At 36.2% G+C, this 23,167-nt stretch overlaps 1 protein-coding gene across 2 annotated transcripts in view; it reads right to left on the reverse strand.

Annotated features, from left to right (window-relative positions):
* Positions 1–23,167, reverse strand: part of LOC148953086 (T-cell activation inhibitor, mitochondrial-like) — a 40,479-nt gene that overhangs the window by 15,382 nt on the left and 1,930 nt on the right. For both annotated transcript variants that reach the window (XM_089088289.1, XM_089088290.1), the window contains exon 2: positions 477–1,158. In XM_089088289.1, coding sequence (XP_088944415.1) covers positions 477–1,148 — 672 coding nt within the window. In that variant the 5' untranslated portion in view covers positions 1,149–1,158. The remainder of the gene's footprint in view (positions 1–476; positions 1,159–23,167) is intronic.

The following is a 23,167-nucleotide window of genomic DNA, read 5'->3' on the forward strand; positions in this document are numbered from 1 at the left end:
AATAAATATGTATTTTTTTCCAAGTTCTGGTGAATCTAAGAAAAATTGCAAGTTCTCGAGTTGTTATTTTTACCCTGGGCACTGATTCTGCACCACGGCAGTGATCTGGGTGCGGGAGCTTTCATTTCCAAGAGAGTGTGCCCTTGAGCTTTACAGTAAACAGCAACTAATGCTACAAAAAACGAAACAGGTGGGAATGAAAATAGATGGGTTAGGGAGATCAACTAACCAAGGCAGGGATATTCCACTTTCTTTAGTAACAGCAACAAGAATCTCAGTCATGTAAAAAAAAGCTTAAAAAAGAAATACTTTTCCATTTGTATAACCGACTTATAAAAAATAACGCATTATTTTATCTCGAAATGCAGGACAAAAAGCTGATCTGGCCTGTAACCCTTTTCTATTTTTGACTTTTTAATTATATCAATTATACATAATTTAGATCCTTGCTGCAGTTAAAAAGAAAAAAATGTTACCTTCAGACTACGAAGACACCCTTTGAAATGTTCAGTGTTCCATCCACACTCCCACTTTAAGTCCTTAAGCTTCAGCTCCTTTAAAAGCTCATCAGATAACTGTTTTATTTCATCACGAACGGCTTGACCTGCTCTCAAAACTTCCTTCGCTTTTTTTGCATTTGCTTCTAACCACCGAGAAAGATTGGCCAGGCCATCTTGCTCCTTCTTAGTTTCAAACTCCACACCATCCCAAAACCCTGGGGTAAAAGACTCTGCATAACTAGCTGATTGAAACTTCAACATTTGTACTTTATTTTCTTTCAAATTTTTGGCAGCATCTAATGGCAAATCACAAGCTTCAAGGATAGATTCAACTGTCGATTTTATATTCTTGTTATTTAGTTTTACTGTAATTGGTTGAAATATATTTTCAGGTTTCTTTTTCCTTAAGAAGAACTTCAAATTTATCACAGCTGGCACTTGTCCTCTTTTGATCAGCCCATCCAGAAGTCCATTAAGTTGCTTAAGAGAGTTCTCGTTTACTGCCTTTTCTCTAGGATGATTTCCAAAAAAATCTGGATGTACTGCAAAATAAAAAGGTCTCAAAGCAGTGCTAACATCGCTAGAAGAAACGTTTCGTTGTTGCAATACGAATGGCAGCCGCAAGTTTCGGATATTGAAATGGCACATCTTTCTACGCCTAGAACAATAAACAAAGCATGAATATTTACTTAAAATAAAATACCACTCTTCATAGATATGTTATCACCAGTAAGTGCTTATTTTGAGCGTTTTAAGGGCGGACTTCTGAGTATGTAAGTTAATATAAGATTTGTAGATTTACTTACTAGCTTGCTTAATATGCTACTTGATAAGCAAATTGTCTTTGCTTAGTTATGTTTTCGAACTTAAAGTAATTTGCCAAGAATATACCCCTTTCCTGTGAGAGAAAAAAACAAACTAACCATAAACAACCAGCATACCCTCTGCATGTGTACAGACTTATCAAGTGCTTTGTCCTTTACTACTTCTACTAACAACTCACAGCAGCATCAAACAGCAATATCTCAGGAATGTCTTAGAGTATTAAGTTGAAACTTCTAGGGTATGTTACGAGGGATATTGAACTAACCAAGGCTCTATGTGCATACTACTACTACTACTGCTACTTATACAGCTACTGTGAGAACTTGCGACTGTGACTAGCGTACGACTAAGACTGTGGCTAATTTTTACTGCAACCTCTTGCGACTGCGACTACGACACCTCGCTATTACAACTTCTTGCGACTGCGACTACTTGCACCCATGAATGCAATTTATTTCGACCGTCACTGCAATTTATTACGATTGTGACCGCAAATACTTGCTATGGCTCCAATTGCTTGCGGTTGTGACGGCAACTGCTTGCGTTTACGACTACTTGCGACTACGTGGGTCACTGCTTGGGATTGCAACTACCACTACAACAACGATTGTGACTTTGACTGCTACTTCTACTGGTACTGCTACAACTACTATTACTACTACAACTATTGAGCTATATTGAAAGAGTTTAAGCGAATTGAGGTTGTCAAATGACAAATAGATGCAATATCTCAGGAACAGGATAAGTTATTAAGTTAAAAATTTCAGGGAAAGTTAATTAGGATGTACAACTAAATAAAAATAGACTATTTGAATCCAGATAGTCAAAGGGCGTCTGTGCAATATCCCAGGAACAGCTAAGGGTGTTACTTTGGAACTTCCAGGGCATGTTGTTAGGGATATTTTTACCAATTAAAAATAATAAAACATACATCCAAGCTTGTCAAAGGGCGTATCTGCTATATCTAAGCAATGGTTAAATTAATTAAGTTGCAACTTCCAGAGCATGTTGAACTAAATAAAATAGAAACTATGTACATCAAGGTTGTCAAAGGAGAGTACATGCAATTTCTTAGCTAAGGGTATTAAGTTCAACCCTTCAGGGCATACTGAGGGGGATGTTATGCTGAATCAAAAGACACAATGTGCATAGCCTACAGATGGTCAGAAGGAAATACCTGCAATATCTCAGGACCACCTAAGAGAATTAGGTTGAAACTTTTAAGGTATGTTGAGGGGGGTGGTTGGTTAACTTTTGTCTATATTCAGGGTTGTAACAAGACAGTAGTCGGAATGGTTTCAATCCTGTTAAAGCCTAAAGATTATGCAGGCTCTCAATACATTTATTTGAATAATGTTCAACATATCCATCCATCCAAACTTCTATAGTACAGCTAATATCAAAATTCGTAACAAAATTTTTCCCAAAACAAATGGCATGCCAAAATCTTGATCCTTAAGAAGAAAATCAATTTAATTTTTATTAAAAGATTGGGAAATATAAGTTTTTCTTTGCTTACGAATTCAATCAGGGATTTCTTTTTTTACATCTGAAGATAGTGGCATGTGGTGATGGCACAAAAGAATGCCTGCTGGGGGTTCCAAAAGCCAATACTCTGAATTACAGAGCTATTGCTAAGACTGCCTACCTAGCTGCCTGTCACCATAATAAAGAAAAGTCACAGTCAGAATTCCCTTCAGCATTTCCTGTGCCTAGAGCTGGATGAAAAGATACCCAAGATAATACAAGTAACTTTGGGACAACTCTTGCATTAATGCTGTATCATGTGAATTTTAGAGCTGTTTCTAACTAATAAGAATTCTTCTTTGATATACCTTACTTCTCTTCAAAAAACAAAGGGCCAACCTATCAGAGGGTCTGTCTTCAGCAAATATAAATTTGAATGTTTACGTTCGGAAGATCACTTTCTTGTTGTTAGTTGCAACGGTTACGCTATTGTGAATGTTTATTTACCCACTAATTATCGCGATCAGGTCTCGGAGGTGATGTTTAGTAACGCATGTCGCAAGTCGGCTAAATATGTAAAATAACTGCTACATTCATTTCCACGTTGTCTCATCATTGGTGATTTCAACTGTGATTTATCAAGTGATCGTTGTCCCCGAGCTCAAACTGTAAAGAAGATGTTGCCTAATGTGTTCCCAAAAAATTAACAGTTTACCTTCAAATCCATAGCTAACACTACTTAAAACACCGATCATGCTCTGTTCTCTGACGAGCCTGTGCATGTAGTTTCAGTTTTGGATTATTTTTTGTGAAGTGATCACATTCCTATTATTGTGAGTATTTCAGTATCTAGTTCTTCAAGGGCCCCCAAACGTTCTAGATGGTCTATCAGGAAATCTTGAGAACTTACCGACATAGGACTTTTCCAGAAAGTTTGGGATGACATTTTGACTAAAATAAATTTTATTTTGACTGGTGTTCCAATTATCAAATGTTTAGGAATGAAATTAACTGAGCAGGTGATAATTGGAACACCAGGAAAAGTACTTCACTGGGCAACTAAGTTAATATGTTCAATCTTCTTCTGCAGTTATGGACAAGCCTGAGCTTCGTTTACAGCTTAATCTATATTGTGAACAAATTATTCATGCTATCAGATGTGCTGATCGGGAAGCTGTACCTATTCGTAAGTCTCGAGCAAAAATGGAAAAATGTGGTAGGTCTTGAAATCCAATTTTAGTTAGTGCTTGTTCCCAGGCTAAAATATAGTTGAGTATATGGCAAGAGTGTGATAGGCCTGGAGTTAGTGTTGTAAATGCCGTCCATATTCATATGAAAAGAAAGTTTTCTAAAGCACTTCATGATCATGCTGCCAATATCAAAGCTGAACTGGTGGCTAAAATCCCTGATGATCCAAATTTGCTTTGGAGGTCTCACCCCGGTCGATCTGCTGATTTTAGCGCTTTAGAAATACCTAAGTCTGAGTGGGTGGCTCATTTTTCTACCCAGTTTAATTCCCCTGAGAGTCCGCAGGCTAAGAGGTTTCAATTAGCAGCCTGGGCGTCATCCAAGTATAGCTTGATTTGTGAATTTCTCGTGGTTTTTCTGCTGTGAGGGTGCATATAATCGAAAATTTTACTGTCCTAGTTTGCATTAGTGCACTAACGATGGCATTAAAGTACGCAAAAGCTGACTTATACGAACTGAATTCATCTCGTCTGGCAGTGGCGCCATCTATATTCGTTAACTTACGGCTCTTTCGACTGTTGAGAAAGCCGCCAGATGCCACTACAAGTCAACAGCGATCCAACCGTAGCCACAGAGGGAGAAGAGGAGGCCAGAGAAATAAAAATTGTGCTATCCCTGTTCTCGTTTCTAACACGAAAGCGAGGTCTCTCAGAAAGGCAAGGGAACGAATTCTGACAGTAGTTAAATGCATCCCTCCTAGTAAAATCCTTCCTTCGCTCCGTCCGTGGTATGATGACCCAGTATCGTCACTGTCAAGTACCCCACCTCCCCTACCACCTGAGTTTTTCTTGACGAAGTGCATACTGCCCAATATCCTAGTATGTAATACCCAATCGCTAAACAACAAAACCGACGAACTTGAAGTAGTTCTCAAACAGACGAGTTCCCCCATTGCTGTGATCACAAAATGTTGGGACATTAACGATGAAACCGGGCAAATCAAAGGGTACAAGTGTTTTTTTTTAATACGAGACGCGACTGAGGGATTAACCGACGAGGCGGCGGGGTCGGCCTGTACTTTCGGGAAGACTTACCTTGTAAATTACTAAGTCAGCCCAGTGACTCATGCCATGAAGTAATATGGGTCGGATGCAAACCAAAGCGCTTATCAAAGCGATATTCGTGCTTGTTTGTAGTTGCAGTTTACTACCCCGAGAGTGCAAAGAACAGGAAAGAACTGATCCAGTATATCCAAAACTGTACTGATGACCTACGCCGCAAACACGCAGCGCCTGCTTTTGTAATCGCTGGCGATTTCAATCAGACTAATAAGGCATGGGTCTCCAGCATACTTGACCTCAAGCAAGTTGTCTCAATCCCAACACACGTCAGTGGTAGTATATTTTCACAAACATTCCCAATTATTACGAAGTACACTGCTCTCTCGGTCCGTTGCATAAGTCTGACCATAATACACTTCTTTGGAAGGTCAAAGTTGGCCTTCCAGCACCACGTACAGTAAAAATTGCCACTCGACCTATGACTAAAGAGGCAATTCGTTCCTTCGGACAGTGGATTTGGACGTTTGACTTTGATGAGATTTGCTCTTTGACAGATATCGACCACAAAGATGATACTTTCAACTCTTTGCTGTTATGTAAATAGCATGAACATTTTCCTGAGAAAAAAAAAAACTGTTACTGACACTGACAAACCTTGGGTAACACCAGATCTCAAGACGCTTATTTTAACTCGCTGCCAGTTACATCGCAGTGGTGACATTGTTCAAGCAAACAAACTTCGTAACCGCATTGTTAAACTGTTACAAGCAGCGCAGAAACGGTACGTTCATGACAAAGTCTCGCCTCTCCTTCAAGGTGAGCCACGCAAGCGGCATTCTGAAGTCAAGCGTCTTACCGGTAAACGTACCACCAGTGACGTTAAGATACAGAAAGATGACAAAACGCTGATAAAATCAGCTGAAGTGAACGCCTTTTTCACTTGAATCTATACTACTGACCCGTCCTTCACCAAAGCCAAAATAGCCCTCATTGCTGACGTTTCTGAAGATACAATCGTTGAGGTATCCCAGTTCGCGGTGTATTAAGAACTTCAAAAGTTGAAAAGCAACTGTACTTCTTATCCAGGAGAATTGCCAGTTAAACTTTTAAGATACTATTCTATGTTTCTAGCAAAACCACTCTCATCAGTGATCAATCAGTCGTTCAAGGAGCACAAATTCCCGAGTACTTGGAAAAAAGCCTATGTACGCATCTTACCCAAAGTCAAAGACCCAAAATTCTGTGATCAGCTTCGTCCGATTTCTATTACGCCTAATATGGCTAAAGTGACCAAATCCTTTATTTATAGAGAGCTCCTAGCCCAAGTTCAGCCAGCCCTTGATCCGTTTCAGTACAGCTGCTTGAAAGGGAGTAGTACGACACATTATCTAGTACGTCTCTACCACCTGATTACCGAGTAACCACCAAATAACCTCGAAAAGATGGGCGCTAGGAAGCATATTTTGCTCTTAGTTGTTGACTTTCTGCATAACCGCTACCAGTGAGTCTATGCCCTCTTCCCAAGTGACTTAAACACTGAGTGGGCTGAACTGACGTGTGGCGCGCTTCAAATCTTCGAGTTTGAAGACAGATTCAAATACATGGACGATATCTCCCTACTTCTGAAATATCTTGCTGAAAAGTCAGACGTGAATCCCCAGTTCAGCAGTGAGATCAGTAAATCCTTTCTCGAGCAGTGTAGCATTAATGACCTCCAGCTTAATGTGAATAAAACAAAAGTCATAGGTTTAATCTGCCTAAGCATGACCTCTCATGCCCGGATCCATCATACCCTACCACCTCAACCTCAGTGATTCTCGGGGCTGCTTTCAGTGTTGACTCTTCATTTAGCGCGTACATCGCCAGTCTAATGAAAAAAGGTAGTTGCGCACTACAGTTGCTAATTACCTTGCGCCGACTGGGTTTCTCACAAAGTCAGCTGAAGACTGTTTACATCACATATGTGTGCCCTATTCTAGAATATGCGTGTCCTGTGTGGGGCCGTCAGGCTCATAATATTGACCACCTAAGTGAAGATCTGGAGGCCATTCAAAAACGGGCAGTGAAAGTGATACTAGACCTGACATACAACTCTGATGAGGCTGCCCTTAGTACCTTACGACTCCCAATGTTGCGTGATAAGCGCTTGCAGTTGATGTGCAATTTTTGGCAGTCCCTTCTTCCATCCCAGAAACACCATTCGTTGCTTCCCCCACCTGCGCCTATTACCGCCAGCACCCGCCATAAAAAACAACTAGTGCCGCCAAAGTGTCAAACAACCCGTCACAGCAATTCATTTGTGCCTTTTTTTTTTGTCAGTTATTTAAACGGCCAGTGACCAGTTTTATGCAATGTAATAAACAGCGCCATTTAGTCACAGCTTCGGCCACGACTATGATAGTTGTTTATAAAAAACTGAGTCTATATATATATATATATATATATATATATATATATATATATATATATATATATATATATATATATATATATATATATATATATATATATATATATATATATATATATATATATATATAATTTGATTAAAGTGGTTAGACTGAAGCTTAAAAAGAAGTTTTCTGGTTGGTTGGATGGGATTTGTGTTTGCCATTTCGAGTTTGCCAGCAATTACCTTTTTGACCATATGGCTTTATTGTCCCATATGATTTTTTCAGTAGGAGTTGTGCCCAATTGCCTATGTGTTGGTGTTGGAACTCCAGTTTTGAAAAAAGGGAAACCGCTTTCTAAATGTTTGTCTTATAGGCCCATAAGAGTTTCTAGTATGTTTTTGAAGATTTTTCAGTTATTGATTTTTGAGAATATTCGACAACATTGTGTCACATCTCCTTTTCAGTTCGGGTTTCAGCCACATTTTCGTTGCTACCACGCTTTAAGGAATTTATGTACAATTTTAAAGGATACTGAAAGGTCAGGTAGAACTTTGGCTATTGGTGCTTATGACATTAGTAATGCTTTTGGATCTCTAATTCATTCTCAGGCTATGTTTGAGTTATTAAAGAGGGGGGGGGGGGGTATCTGTTGATATAGTTTGACCTCTCTATTGTACGTATAGACAACTCCGAGCACAATTAAAGATTGGATCTGTACTCTGTCCTTCAGAACTTTGTGTGAATCTTGGAATTAAACAAGGGGCTATTTTCTCACCTACTGTTTATAATAGTGCAACCCTAAGAGCCCAAGGTAATTTATCGCCTTGCTGCATATTGAATGGTGTTAGTGTATCTGTTTTTATGTTATGCAGATGAAGTTCTTAACCTAAGTAGGGCTGTGTCTAGTTTAGAAAAAAGTTTTAGGGAGATTGCTAAGAATTATAATGAGATTGGTCTTTCTATAAATGCGGCTAAGTCTCAAGTGCTAATATTTAATTTTAACAGGGGAAACGCCACAACAGAGTAAACCTGGGTGATTCTGATGTTGTACCATAGCAGGAACTTGTGTATCTTGAATTACCTATTGGTACATCCCTAAAGTCAACTCGGAAATTACTTATTGCCCAAACTGAACACAAGATACGCAATGCATATGTTGGTGCAGTTGGATCAAAGCTGACTCTTGGTAAATGCCATCTCGCAAAAGTATAGGTCAGGAACTACAGGCTTGATAATGTTAACAAAATATCCAATTTAAGACAGATGTGTTCACATTGAACTCTGAACCACTACTGACGAAATAAATAATAAGCAGTAAACATTATTTTATGGTAAATATACCATTTTACCCCCTTTTCTGAGCTTTACCAAAAATAAAATAATCTCTACTGTTCCAACTGAATACCAGATTTTCCACCCTTAATAGGGGTAGATATGGTCTTCGGTAATATAAAATTGCTGATTTTCTTCACAAAATAGCTTAGTTTAGCATTATGGTGTCTCTGAGACACCATAATGCATTATGGTATTGACAGGTGTCTATGAGAAATAAGAGCAAAGGTACAGTATAGAGCAGAAATACAATTGGAAAAAATATAATTATACCATTGGATTCTTTAGTCAATACACAAAATCTGTTGGGGTTGTCAACATTTAAAGGAAGCATGCTAATAAAAGTAGTACCATTAGGCTTATTATTTGATGCTCTCTCCAAATATCATGGTTACTTTTGTGGCGATGCCCCCACCCCCTAATGGCCCTAGATACAGACCTAATAATATATTTCTCTGTTGATTTTCGTCTTATGACATGCCATGTGTTCTTTGTTAACTGGATTTATCATATTATTGATCTGGTCAAAGACATTCTGCAAAAAATATTTCAATATAATTGTTTGACAAATATATAATTTGAAATCATTTAAAATGTGGATAACAGTTGAAAGAAGCATGATAATCTGATTAATAGAAACATACTGCATGATATAATCTAAGTTAGAATTTTATTGCTTCCTTTTAGTTATCTAGGTATCCAAGGGTTATACCTGAGAGTGTCTGGGGGGGGGGGTCTAATAAAATAACACCCCATAAAATAAGGAATCTAATGGAATTAGTTTTGGTAGATATATAGTGCAGGTCACTTTTATTAAATAAATAAAAGTTGTACTAGGGGCAAGATACCCAGCATTTAGACAGCTAATCATCGTTTCACCACTGTAAAATCTCTATTATACCATCTAGAAACTGGATTGTTTCACTATTGAATTAGTCTAAACTTTCTCAATAAGAATGTGATTAGCTTGAAAATTTTGACTATATACAGCATTCACAATTCCAATGCACTGACAGTCAATAGTGGAGTAGGGTCTTGGAAAATGCTCTCTAATCTTGGACATAGAAACTTAGAGAGAAAAAAGAAAGTAACTGAACTGTCAACAGACTGAGTCTTGGCTAGGTTTTAATCTAAGACAGCTGCTGGCAAGCAGAATAACTGTATTTAAATAGGCTAGACTACAGGGGTAATTTCTGTTTAAATTAGCATGTTGAAGAACAAAGTTTTCTGAGATTCTAGTCAGCCAATCCCAACAAGAAAGGTTCAAAATATAAGTCAATCTTAACTATCTACATCTATGTACATCATGTTCACAACTAGCAGTCTATTGACCAAGATTAGGCACTGTCTGAGTATTTACATTTTACCACTATTAGATTCCTTATTTTATGCTATTTACAAATATCTTGGTTACTTTTCTGACAATGAACCCTTCCCCCTGATGATCCTAGCTATAGCCCTAGGATATGCAAAAAAAAAACTAAAAGAAAACACTAAAACAATGAAAATCTTAATTTATAATATATAGGATGTTTCTATTAATCAGACAATCATGTTTCCTTCCTCTGTTATCAAAATCATTCCAAATAATATTTTATCCAGAGGCCAATCCAATTTCCTTAGGTAAAACTAATTTATCTCAAGACTTCAAAACCAACTTGAACAAAGAACTTTTGGAAATAGCACAAACTAAGGAATCTATTGGTACTACTTTTATTGATATACCATTTTCCCTTCAAGAGTAGTAGACCACAATGTCATTGGCTAGATTTAGACCTATTTTATTAGCATGTTTCCTTTAGATGTGGTTAACCTCAACTAATTTACCATCATTACTCTTTCTAAGCATAAAAATTGCTACTATTACAACTGTGTAACAGCCTGCCCTCTCTAATATGTAAAAAGTAGAGTAAAGCAATTTGCTTTTAGGAATGATGTAAGTAGCCTAAGTATCCTAAAAGATTTTAAAGTAGTTTCTAAAATTTGATAGTGTTTCCTTGTGGATAGTTGAGCCACTAAATATTTACCCATATTTGGGTAAATTTTTTGTTATTCATATTATTGACTTAAAAATAAAGTAAACATACCACTCATGCCTTTTTTTATGCTCTTTCCAAATATAGGGGAGAGTGGTATATGCAGGGACGGATTTTGGAAAACCTCCAAAGTGTATGATTGACATAGGAGTAGAAAAATGGTTTCTGGCTTCAAAGGAAGCCTCAGAACTGCAGCATAAACAATGATATTTCCAGATTTGTTTTGTATAGCTTTAAGAAAAAAAGGGGGGTCTCACTGTTTATACCATTTGTCTCACTAAATACCAGGGGTGGTACGTCTCGGGAAACAAGATGGTATACTCGGGAACATTGTAAAAAGATTTATATATTGGTTGAAAACTTAGGCTATTCATCATATAAAAACTATATTATAAATTCAACTTCAAAAGTAAAAATATCTTAGGCACAAGACTAGACTACCAGTCAGCAAACAAAAAGTATGACGCTGCTCTGGAAGCTGTACTGGGTGCTGGGGTATGAGGCGATAACATTTTCAAAATGCCTTCCCTTGTATAAAATGTTGAGTCTTCTCGATCCGGCTCCTTCCACTTTCTTAGACCAGCCATGCACATGACACTCTCTGACACTGTTCTTGTTTTTCTCTTGGACAGAGCCAGGAAAATACCCTCCTTCATAAACAATTTTAACAAAATCTCCTGTAGAGACACTGTCAAAGACAGTGTCTTTCTCTGTCTCACTTTCATCTTCTGATTCACCTAGTTTCATTGAGTCATCACTGTCATCATCAAGAATTATTTTTTCATCATCACTTCGTTCTGAATCCACAAATAGCTCTTTTGTTGTCTGGTCTTTTTTTTGCTTTTCCATTTCTTCCAACAGTCCCAACTTTTCCTCTAGCCTTACTACTTTGTGCTTTCTATTCTTTTCTTTCGGCTTCCTGTTCTTCAATCTGTTTTTTTTTTACAGGAGTGTTAGTAAGTATCTTTGTAGAGCATTCTTACTGCCTCTGCCACTCAGTACATGTGGCTTTGCTTTGGGATATGGCCGAACTTGTTCTGGCGTCACAGTAACTGAAAAGGGTGTAGAGGATTGTTCAGGCCCACTTTTAATGGAGGTTTTGACCAGGTTGTTTCCAGTTTGAAGGGAATTCAAAGCATCAGGCACAGGTCTGTCAGTTCCAGTAGAGGTTAGAAAATTATTTTCTTTAAAGATGTTTGGTTTGTAGGGCCGTAGCCATACCTTTTCGAAGCCCCTCATTTTGTTGTTTGGTGTGAAAGATACAGGGAGGCTTTGTCCAACAACAGATGCAATCTTGTATATCATCACGGTCTTCCCTGGGTTGGATAGCATCTAGTTGTCCACAGCCTTGTTGTATTTGCATTTGAAGGGAATACATATGCAAATGTCCAATGGCTGCAACCCCTGGCTGCAGTGAGGTGGTATTTTTAGTAAAGTGATACCAGACTCTTTTGCAAACTGCACAACAGCATAACAAATGTGTGAGAGAGAGAGAAAAAAATTCTTACTGTAGGCCTATTCTCTGAACTCAATATAAGAACTGAAGATAATTACAAAACCTTGCTGGAGGGGTGTCCTGCAAGGCTCCGTTCTAGGCCCTTCAGTGTATCCTGTATTATTTGCTGACAACAGCAACTTCTTCATCACTGGCACCAATTTACCATCGGCAATAACCTCTGTCCAAGTCCTTCTGATCAGAGTCCAGGCATGGTGCCTTACAAATAACATGACCATTAATAGCAAAAAAAGTCAAATAGTATTATTCAGAACCCCCTACAACCAAGACGAAATTCAACCTGCTCTTGGTCTCAAGTACTCCTCCAACATCCTCCCACAAGTGGAGGTTGCCAAGTTTCTTGGTGCATTTATTGACTCATGTTTGTCATTCTCTAATCATATTTCTTACATCACAGCAATAATTTGAGACAAGTAGCTATGATTAATTGTGTGAATTATTTTCTTCCTCCTGACATCCTAGTTACCCTCTATTATTCCTTTATTTTTCCTTACCTTTCTTATTGCAGATCAGTTTGGGGAAATACGAAATGGTCCTTCACTAAAAAACTCAAATTTGCCCAAAACCATGCCATTAAAGCAGTTTAACCATGCCATTAAAGCAGGCTTCCCTGTCTATATCCAACCCATGATTTGTATTCAGATTTTGGCATAGCTCCACTTGATCAAATCATACAAAAACTAAACTTACTGCTTGCTTACTCTGCTTTCCACAATAATATTCCACCTCAACTACTAACCTATTATAATATTAATAATTTGGAAGCCCACTGTCTCCACTCATCCAATAGAGCCTTTAAAATTCCTAAATGTGTTTCTAGTGCTGCCCAGCAATCTCCCATTTACAAATCTATTATTCAATGGAACAAAATACCCTCCAGAGTTGATCTAGCCATAAGTTTCTGCAAGTTGTATAAAAATATAACAAAACTTGATAATATAATTTAATCTTTCCATTATTAACCAATTTGCTTTAATTACTCATGTTTTATTCTTCTATTTTTTTTTCAGTGTTACTTTAATTTTTTATTTTTTTGGTCCTTAAAAAGTTATCTTCTAGGATATTTATTATTATTGATTTTTGTTTTATGTTTTTTCTTAAATAGAATTTAATTGAATTGTGCCTAGAACAGCCAAGCCGCCTATGGGCTGTGGGTGGATTCTATCCATAAACATGCTTATTTCCAGCCAATCCAAGCCCTCACCAGCTGCAACATCAACTCAAATGAATCAAATTTATTACCCTTTTCTCTCCCTGTCAATTTCAACCAAAATTGACTCACCCGTAGAGCTACACAGTTACAATTTGTGACTTTAACTGCCTACACAATAAAAGAAAAAAAGAAAATGGTGTTACCACTACTAAGAGAAAATTAAAGATTGCCACAAAGGGGATAATTACAAACCAAAAAAGAGAAAAATAAAGAATTTTTATCTTAAAAACAAGAACCAAAGGTTCCAACATGTGGTATATCATGTCCCACTACATACCACTTTCCCTTGTCCTGGTATATACCATGCAACCTCTGCTTGCAAATTGTGTCCAATTTTTTTACTCTTGCATGTTTTTCCACAAGATGGCCACACAACATGGCATGATGTTTTAGCTTTCGTTTGCTATCTTACGCACACAGTTTCTGCAAACCATTACAAAATAAAACACAAAAAACTAATGCCCAAATATTTTTTTAGGGGTATAGCTGAAACTTTGAAGTCAATTTTCTCAAAAACAAAAATAGCAACTTACCAAAATGATAGAACTGTCATGTCCACCATTGAAAGAACTATACTAGGTGACTTTATTGAATTTTTTAAAGAATGCTAGATGGCAGATAAGTAATGTGTCCCACCTTATACACCATCCCTGCATATACCACTCTGCCCTAATAATCATTTCTGTTGGAAATGAATTTTACCCCCGCCCCTACATATACCAATTCAGGGTATATATTTGCACATTAGGGGGGTGGGGGTAAATTTGATTTCTTATGTAAATGAGAGGTAGGTTTAAACTTTTCCCCCACCCCCTAATGTGCAAATATATACACTGAATTGGTGTGGGGTAAATACACAGGGGTGGGGGTAAAATTCATTTCCTATAAAAATGCTTATTATATTTGGAAAGAGCATAAAAAAAGGCATCAAGTTGTATGTTTACTTTATTCTTAAGTCAATAATATGAATAAAAAAATTTACCCATATTTGAACTAATTAATATATAGAATGATCTAAATTGCAAAATCTGCAAACTTTTCTGTTTAACCTAGGGCTACTCACAGGCTATACTCTGCTACTGTTACTAACAAATCACTGTAGTAAATATTGAACAGTTCATATTATTTACCTACAAATAAAGTGAACATAGGCTACCCCCAAATGCCTTTTTTATACTCTTTCTGAATATAAGGTATTAATTTAAAACTGTGCCTAATAATAAGGAGACATGTTAAGAAAACAGTTCTTACTTTATAATATGTATAATGATCTTAGTTAACAAATTATCCAAGGGGAGAACCTTTATCCTCGAATATTTCCTCTTTTTTCAACTTAAAAGAAGAAAAAACAATTTTTTACATGATTTCAACAAAATGTTTAAATGTTTTGAAATTTGTGCTATAATTTTTTTTATAGATGGTGTTTGTCTTGGCCATTCTAGTTCTGTTTTTTTTTAATTTAAAATATGGTTCTCAGACATTCATGATATCTTAGAACCTATATGCTAACAGAGTATATACCCCCACCCAGGGGCATCCCAAGGGATTGGGGAGGGGCATGCTGCCCCCCAACATTTTTGGTATTGGGTAAAATTTTTACCCTAACGTGAAAATTTTGGCAGAAATTTTGAAAAATTCTTGATTTCTGTAGAAAATCTGGCATAAATCAGGTAGCAATTTGGTAAAATTTACAAAGATCATCCCCCCAATGAAATGAGCCTTGGAAGGCTCCTGCCCCCCCCCCCTAATGTGCAAATATATACCAAAAATTGCATTCTGAATCTAAGTGTAACCAAATGAACTTTATTCCAACCCCTAAATATATCCAACTCAGGGTACTCAACTCAAATGATGATTTTATTCTTTATTTTTTGGATATAAAAATGGGTTATAATATTTGTTTCAAATTTAGTATTTCATTATAAATCCATTTTGTAAAAGTTGTATAATTCACAAATATTGATTTGTCAAGATTAAGTTGAATAAAAAAAAATGCAATAAAAATCCGCCATGTTCTCTTTTTATTCTCTTAGGCCACATAAAAGCTGCTGTTTCAACTATATGTTGAAAAATATCAAAGCCAATAGAAGAAATGGTAAATTTGCAGGTGGCACAATAATTTAGCTAGGATAAAAGTGAAAATGTCATTTGATCCCCTTTTTTATGTTCTTTCATAATACAATAATTGCTTCTGTCACAAATTGTATCTTGAGCCCTTAAAGGGGCCCCAAAGGTTTTTTATATGAATTATGAAAGAGCATAAAAAAAGCAACAAATGAGGTTTTAATTTTCATCCTAGCTAAATTATATGGCCCATTGCAAATTTACCTTGAACTTTACATCCCTACACCCCCCTAATGTACAAATATATACCCTGGATTGTTGATGGCACAGTTCCAAATTGCAAAATTCAGTGCTATTTTTGTTGATGGCAGTTGAAAAGCTTGAAAGGGTAGGAAAACAGTTTTAATTGAGCTGCCTAATAAATGAGGTTTGAATTGTTATAAATAATTATTTTGGAATATATTACTCTTGAAAAACTTATTTATAAGCTAGTGATATGTAAAATTCTACTTTAGTTACTTTTGGCTATCTTGGAAAGGAGTTGGGTTAGGAAAATGAAACTTTCAGGGATGGATGTACATGCTAAGGTTTGTCCCGGGAAGGTACTTTGAAGTACCTACCTCCACTCATCCCCCCTCTATATAATGGTAAATTACTGCACATTACTAGTTGTTTTTAACTCATATTTCATCCTATATTACTATCATAAATATAAATCACTGCTTACCTTACACAACTTCTGCTTTTAACCTTGTTCATTAAAATATATTCCAAAATCCTATTTAAATCCTAAGCCATTTAATTTTCAACCCATGCTGACTTTCTTTATGGTATATGAAACCCGGTTAGTTGTGATGTCACACTTGCCTTATCAGACACCCTTACCCTTAAGGGTAGCAGGCACATGCCAAACAACTCTGTTGATAAGACCATTTAAACTGTATTAATTAGGGAAAGGATTTCACAAGAGATCAGTAAAAATAACCTAATCCTTTTTAGGGGACAAATTATGTCATAGGAAGATGTTTAGGAAGCATTAATAGATAGAGTGCTAAAAACCTCAGAATCGACTTCAGAGGGCACGTTATATCACGGGAAGAGGTTTTTAAAATCACCTTTCCCCCCTAACTCAAAATTTCCCAAATTTTACTTTAGAATCTTTTAAATATTTCTAAAGCACTAATAGATAGAGCGCTACAAGTTTCAGAATTGACTTCAGAGGACACGTTATATCACGGGAAGAGGGTTTTAAAATCCCCCTTCCCCCTAACTCAAAATTTTCCAAAATTTTATTTTAAAAGCTTTTTAAATATTTCTAAAGCACTAATAGATAGAGTGCTAAAAACATCAGAATCGACTTCAGAGGACACGTTATATCACGGGAAGTGGTTTTTAAAATCCCCCTTCCCCCCAAACTCAAAATTTTCCAAAATTCTACTTTAGAAGCTTTTTAAATATTTCTAAAGCGCTAAGACATAGAGAGCTAAAAACATCAGAATCGACTTCAGAGGACACGTTATATCACGGGAAGAGGTTTTGAAAATCCCCCTTCCCCCCAAAATCAAAATTTTCAAAAATTCTACTTTAGTAGCTTTTTATATATTTCTAAAGCTCTAAGACCTTGAGTGCTAAAAACATGAGAATCGACTTCAGAGGACACGTTATATCACGGGAAGAGGTTTTTAAAATCCCCCGTCCCCCCAAACTCAAAAATTTCTAAAATTTTACTTTAGAAGCTTTTTTAAATATTTCTAAAGCACTAATAGATAGAGCGCTACAAGTTTCAGAATCGACTTCAGAGGACACGTTATATCACGGGAAGAGGGTTTTAAAATCCCCCTTCCCCCCAAACTCAAAATTTTCCAAAATTTTACTTTAGAAGCTTTTTTAAATATTTCTAAAGCACTAATAGATAGAGCGCTACAAGTTTCAGAATCGACTTCAGAGGACACGTTATATCACGGGAAGAGGGTTTTAAAAACCCCCTTCAACCCAAACTCAAAATTTTCCAAAATTCTACTTTAGAAGATTATTAAATAATTTCTAAAGAGATAAGACATAGAGTACTAAAAACATCAGAATCGACTTCAGAGGACACGTTATATCACGGGAAGAGGTTTTTAAAACCCCCCTTCTCCCCAAACTCAAAATTTTCTAAAATTCTACTTTAGGAGCTTTTTAAATATTTCTAAAGCGCTAAAACATAGAGTGCAACGGGAAGAGGTTTTGAAAATCCTCCTTCAAGGAGGATTTTCAATGCAATCTACGGGAAGAGGTTTTGAAACTCCTCCTTCCCCCCAAACTCAAAATTTTCCAAAATTCTACTTTAGAAGGTTTTTTAAATATTTCTAAAGCGCTAAGACATAGAGCGCTACAAATATCGGAATCGACTTCAGAGGAAAAATTATGTTATGGGAAGATGTTTTTGAAATCACCCATCCCCCAAACTCAAAATTTTACAAAACTTTACTTTCGAAGCTTTTTTAAATAGTTCTAAAGCGCTAAGACATAGAGTGCTAAAAACATCAGAATCGACTTCAGAGGACACGTTATATCACGGGAAGTTGTTTTTAAAATCCCCCTTCCACCCAAACTCAAAATTTTCAAAAATTCTTCTTTATAAGATTTTTAAATATTTCTAAATCACTTAGACATATAGTTCTAAAAACATCAGACTAGACTTCAGAGTACACTTTATATCTCGGTAAGTTGATTTTAAAATCCAACTTCCCCCCAAAATCAAAATTTTCTAAAATTATGCTTTAGGATCTTTTTAAATATTTCTAAAGCTCTAAGACATTGAGTGCTAAAAACATCAGAATCGACTTCAGAGGACACGTTATATCACGGGAAGAGGTTTTTAAAATCCCCCTTCCCCCCAATCTCAAAATTTTCTAAAATTCTGCTTTAGGAGCTTTTTAAATATTTCTAAAGCTCTAAGACATTGAGTGCTAAAAACATGAGAATCGACTTCAGAGGACACGTTATATCACGGGAAGAGGTTTTTAGAATCCCCCGTCCCCCCAAACTCAAAAATTTCCAAAATTTTACTTTAGAAGCTTTTTTAAATATTTCTAAAGCACTAATAGATAGAGCACTACAAATATCAGAACTGACTTCAGAGGACAAATTATGTTACGGGAAGATGTTTTTTGAATCCCCCTTCCCCCCTAACTCAAAACTTTCTAAAATTATTATGGATTATATTTCTAAATATTTCTAAAGAATAAAGATATTTATTTCTAAAAACATGAGTCTAAACTTCAGAGGACACCGTATATAACGTGAAGAGGTTTTGATAATCACCCAGCCCCCCACACTCAAAAAATTACAAAATGCTACTTTAGAAGCTTTAAAAATATTTCTAAAGAAATAATAGATAGAGTGCTAAAAAAATCAGAATCAACTATGATATTTACATCTGTTAAGAAGCGACTATTTCAAATGCAGGAAAAACACATACTAAGTTGACCTATCTTTCCAATATATTCATAACCCAATTCACAGTTATCTTTGTTCGACTATTCACGCTGTTTAACAATGAAACAATTAATTAAAGACGCAATAGATATTACGAGTTACAGCTTCAGTCTGTAAATGACAATTACTGAGATATGTCTTGCAATTTTTGTGAAATAAATTTCTGTGGTGGTATTGTTCAATTTTCTACTGTTGAGGCAGTCTTAGAGTTGTATTATAACCATGGCATGTTATTGAGAAGCAGGAATTGCAATATTTGTGGCCAGATTTGTATAAAATATAGAAATTTGTTACGTTGCCAGAAGTCTAGGCTTATACCTATCCGAGGTGGCCGTGAATATTCTCAGGTAAAGTGTAATTTTTCAAAATCGATCTCTGACAAAACATGGATGGCTCGTTCACACCTTTCTGAGCTAGAAAATTTCCGTTTTTTGATGATTTGGCTTCAAATACCACCTCCAAGGGAGGATTTCATGATCAACAATGTTACTTGTTGTAAACAAACCTTTGTGGATTGGAGCCAGTTCTGCAGAGAGGTTTGTATGTAAATATGTCATTCAAACTTTGCTCCTTTGGGAGGAGAAGGAGTCATTGTTGAGATAGATGAAGCCCAATTTGGGAAGCGTAAATATAATAGTGGTCGGATTGTCAAGGGTAAATGGGTATTTGGTGGAATAGAGCAAGGAACTGGTAATTCATTCATGGTTTCTGTGCCAGATAGAAGTAGTGCCGTGTTGTTGGGAATTATCCAAAACCGAATCCTGCCCGGGACAACAATTATCAGTGACTGTTGGAGGGCCTACAATTGCCTGGCTAGCCAGGTCTATCAGCATTTATGCATCAACCACAGTATATTTTGTTGACCCTGCAACAGGTGCTAAAACACAAAACATAGAAAGACACTGGCGTGACGTTCGAGACAATATACCCAGATATGGCAGAAGAGAAGAACATATGGAAGGATATCTGGCAGAGCACTATTTCAAAAAAAAATATTCAATCTCCTCGAGAATGCACCATTTCATGAAATATATATCGGAGCTTTATAACCCCAACTAATTTGTTTTTTATGGGTATTATTTACTAATTAATGTTTAAAACGTTGTAACAGGAAATTTGGCAATTTACAGTATCTAACCCCATTTGTTCTTAAAGTAATTCAAATGTTTTTGTCCAAATAGTTTAGTGTAGCAATCTTCATTCTTGAAGCTACGAGACGTTATTAAAGTGTAAATAGGGAGAGGGAGAGAGGGGGCAGAAGTAAATATTAGACTATAGATTATTCGGTACTTGTGCATTATAAATAATCCACCACTATACACGAAAGAAGTTAAGTTTTGTTAATTGTAATGAAATAAAATAAAATTTGATGATAATATAATTTTTTAGATTAAACTTGGTTATTTATAGTTTCACATGAGGGGGTGGGGCGCAAATCATAGCATATATTAAATACGTAACCTAACCAAGGTACCTTTGTCCCTCCCTAAACCCAAAAAAAACACAGTTTCAATATTGTAAACGCAATAAGAAATCACGCTTTGCGATCCATTTGTCCATCAAATACCTGTGTGTCTGGTTTCCTTGTACAGTCTATAGTGGTGGGCTATTTATAATGCACAAGTACCAAATAATATATATTCGTTTTTATTATTTTTTTTGGAAACCCCTTAACATTTTGAGTTGGGTAACCACATAAATCATATTCAAATAGCTTAATCCTATAATGTTGAAAAATTTTGCTTTTCTTTTTTACATCCTCAATTTAAAATATGTAAAAAAAGTTGGAACTTATATAAAAATTTTCTTTCGAGGGTGCGAAGGTTAGTTGAAAGGAGATTTGATAGCGGGGGTGGGGGTGGGGGGGGGCGGTGGTCAGCAACCTGCTCGCGGTGCCCCTGCTTATACTAATCTAAGCTGACCATTTCGTTGCAACGTGTTGCACCGGAATAATACTCTAAAATCTGGTTGATAAATTGCCTGTGTAACAAATTTGTCTGAGTTTCAAAAAAGGGGAAACAACCCCTAAAAGTAAAAGATTTTAATAAAACTCATACCATCAAATTTGTGGTTCTTGGCGAATACCCGCCGGAAAATCCCCCCGGAAAATAACTCCCCGCAGAAAATACCCCCCTCCCCACGAGAAATACCCTCACGGAAAATCCCCCCCCCCCCCCCAAAAAGACCCCCGTGGAAAATAAGGCTTTTAAAATTTCAAATTATCAACCAGATTTTAGAGGATGAAGGGGGAATGGGATGAATGGTAAGGGGGATTTCTAAAACTTTGAGTAACCTTTAAAAATTTGTGAGTTATAGCAACGGAACCTTGCAAAATAGATCTTCTGTTTAAATGAAGTACAACAAAATTGTTTTCAGCTTCAAAATTTTTCTCAATCCCAATTTATAAGGTTTTAAATATATGCAAATACATTTCTTAAATTTTGGAAATAAAACATTGATATGGCTTAAAATTCTACTCAAATAACTGAAATTGCATTTTCAGAACTATAGCCAGAGAAAAAGAAACTGATAACTGAAAATTAAGGTAAAATGTTGTTTTGTCAAAATTTCAATGGGTAATGGGTATTTCAAAAACATCTTCCAATGACATAAAAAACACCTTCCTATAACATAAATTGTCCTCTAAAGTTGATTCTGATGTTTGTAGCGCTCTATGTCTTAGCGCTTTACAAATATTTAAAAAGCTCCTAAAGTAGAATTTTAGAAAATTTTGAGTTTGGGAAGAAGGGGGGTTTTAAAAACCTCTTCCCGTGATATAACGTGTCCTCTGAAGTCGATTCTGATGTTTTTAGTTCTCTATGTATTATCACTTTAGAAATATTTAAACATTCTTCTTAAGTATATTTTTGTAAATTTTTTTGTTTGTTGGGAAGGGGGATGTTAAAAACCTCTTCCCGTGATATAACTTGTAATCTGAATTCGATTCTGAAACTTGTAGCGCTCTATCTATTAGTGCTTTAGAAATATTTAAAAAGCTTCTAAAGTAAAGTTTTGGAAAATTTTGAGTTTGGGGGAAGGGGGATTTTAAAAACATCTTCCCGTGATATAAGGTGTCCTCTGAAGTTGATTCTGATGTTTTTAGCACTCAATGTCTTAGTGCTTTAGAAATAATTTAAAAAGCTCCTAAAGCAGAATTTTAGAAAATTTTGAGTTTGGGGGGAAGGGGGATTTTCAAAACCACTTCCCGTGATATGACGTGTCCTCTGAAGTTAATACTGATGTGTTTAGCTCTCTATCTCTTAGCGCTTTAGAACTATTGAAAAAGCTTCTAAAGTAGAATTTTTGAAAATTTTGAGTTTGGGGGGAAGGGGGATTTTCAAAACCACTTCCCGTGATATAACGTGTCCTCTTAAGTCGATTCTGATGTTTTTAGCACTCTATGTCTTATCGCTTTAGAAATATTAAAAAAAGCTTCTAAAGTAAAGTTTTGGAAAATTTTGAGTTTGGGGGAAGGGGGATTTCAAAAACATCTTCCCATAACATAATTTGTCCTCTGAAGTCGATTCCGATATTTCTAGCGCTCTATGTCTTAGCGCTTTAGAAATATTTAAAAAAGCTTCTAAAGTAGAATTTTGGAAAATTTTGAGTTTGGGGGAAGGAGGATTTTCAAAACCTCTTCCCGTAGAGTGCTTTGAAAATCCTCCTTGAAGGAGGATTTTCAAAACCTCTTCCCGTAGCACTCTATGTTTTAGCGCTTTAGAAATATTTAAAAAGCTCCTAAAGTAGAATTTTAGAAAATTTTGAGTTTAGGGAGAAGGGGGGTTTTAAAAACCTCGTCCTAAGCTCGCCCGTGTCCTCGGACTTCTAGTATGATGTTTTAGCACACGCGGTAATATCGATTTAGACATATTTAAAAAAGCTAGTTCAGAAGAATTTTGGAAAATTTTTGTTGGGGATGGACGGTGCATTTTAATAACAACTACACGAGAGATAAAGAGTCCTCTGAAGTCGAGTCTGACTCTTTTAGCGCTCTATGTATTAGTGCTTTAGAAATATTTAAAAAGGCTAATAAAGTAGAATTTTGGAAAATTTTGAGTTTGGGGGGAAGGGGGATTTTAAAAACCTCTTCCC

This window comes from Artemia sp. Qi Xiang Cuo, chromosome 4 (assembly GCF_049724085.1).
Source record: "Artemia sp. Qi Xiang Cuo chromosome 4, ASM4972408v1, whole genome shotgun sequence".
In the NCBI taxonomy this organism is placed as follows: domain Eukaryota; kingdom Metazoa; phylum Arthropoda; class Branchiopoda; order Anostraca; family Artemiidae; genus Artemia; species Artemia sp. Qi Xiang Cuo.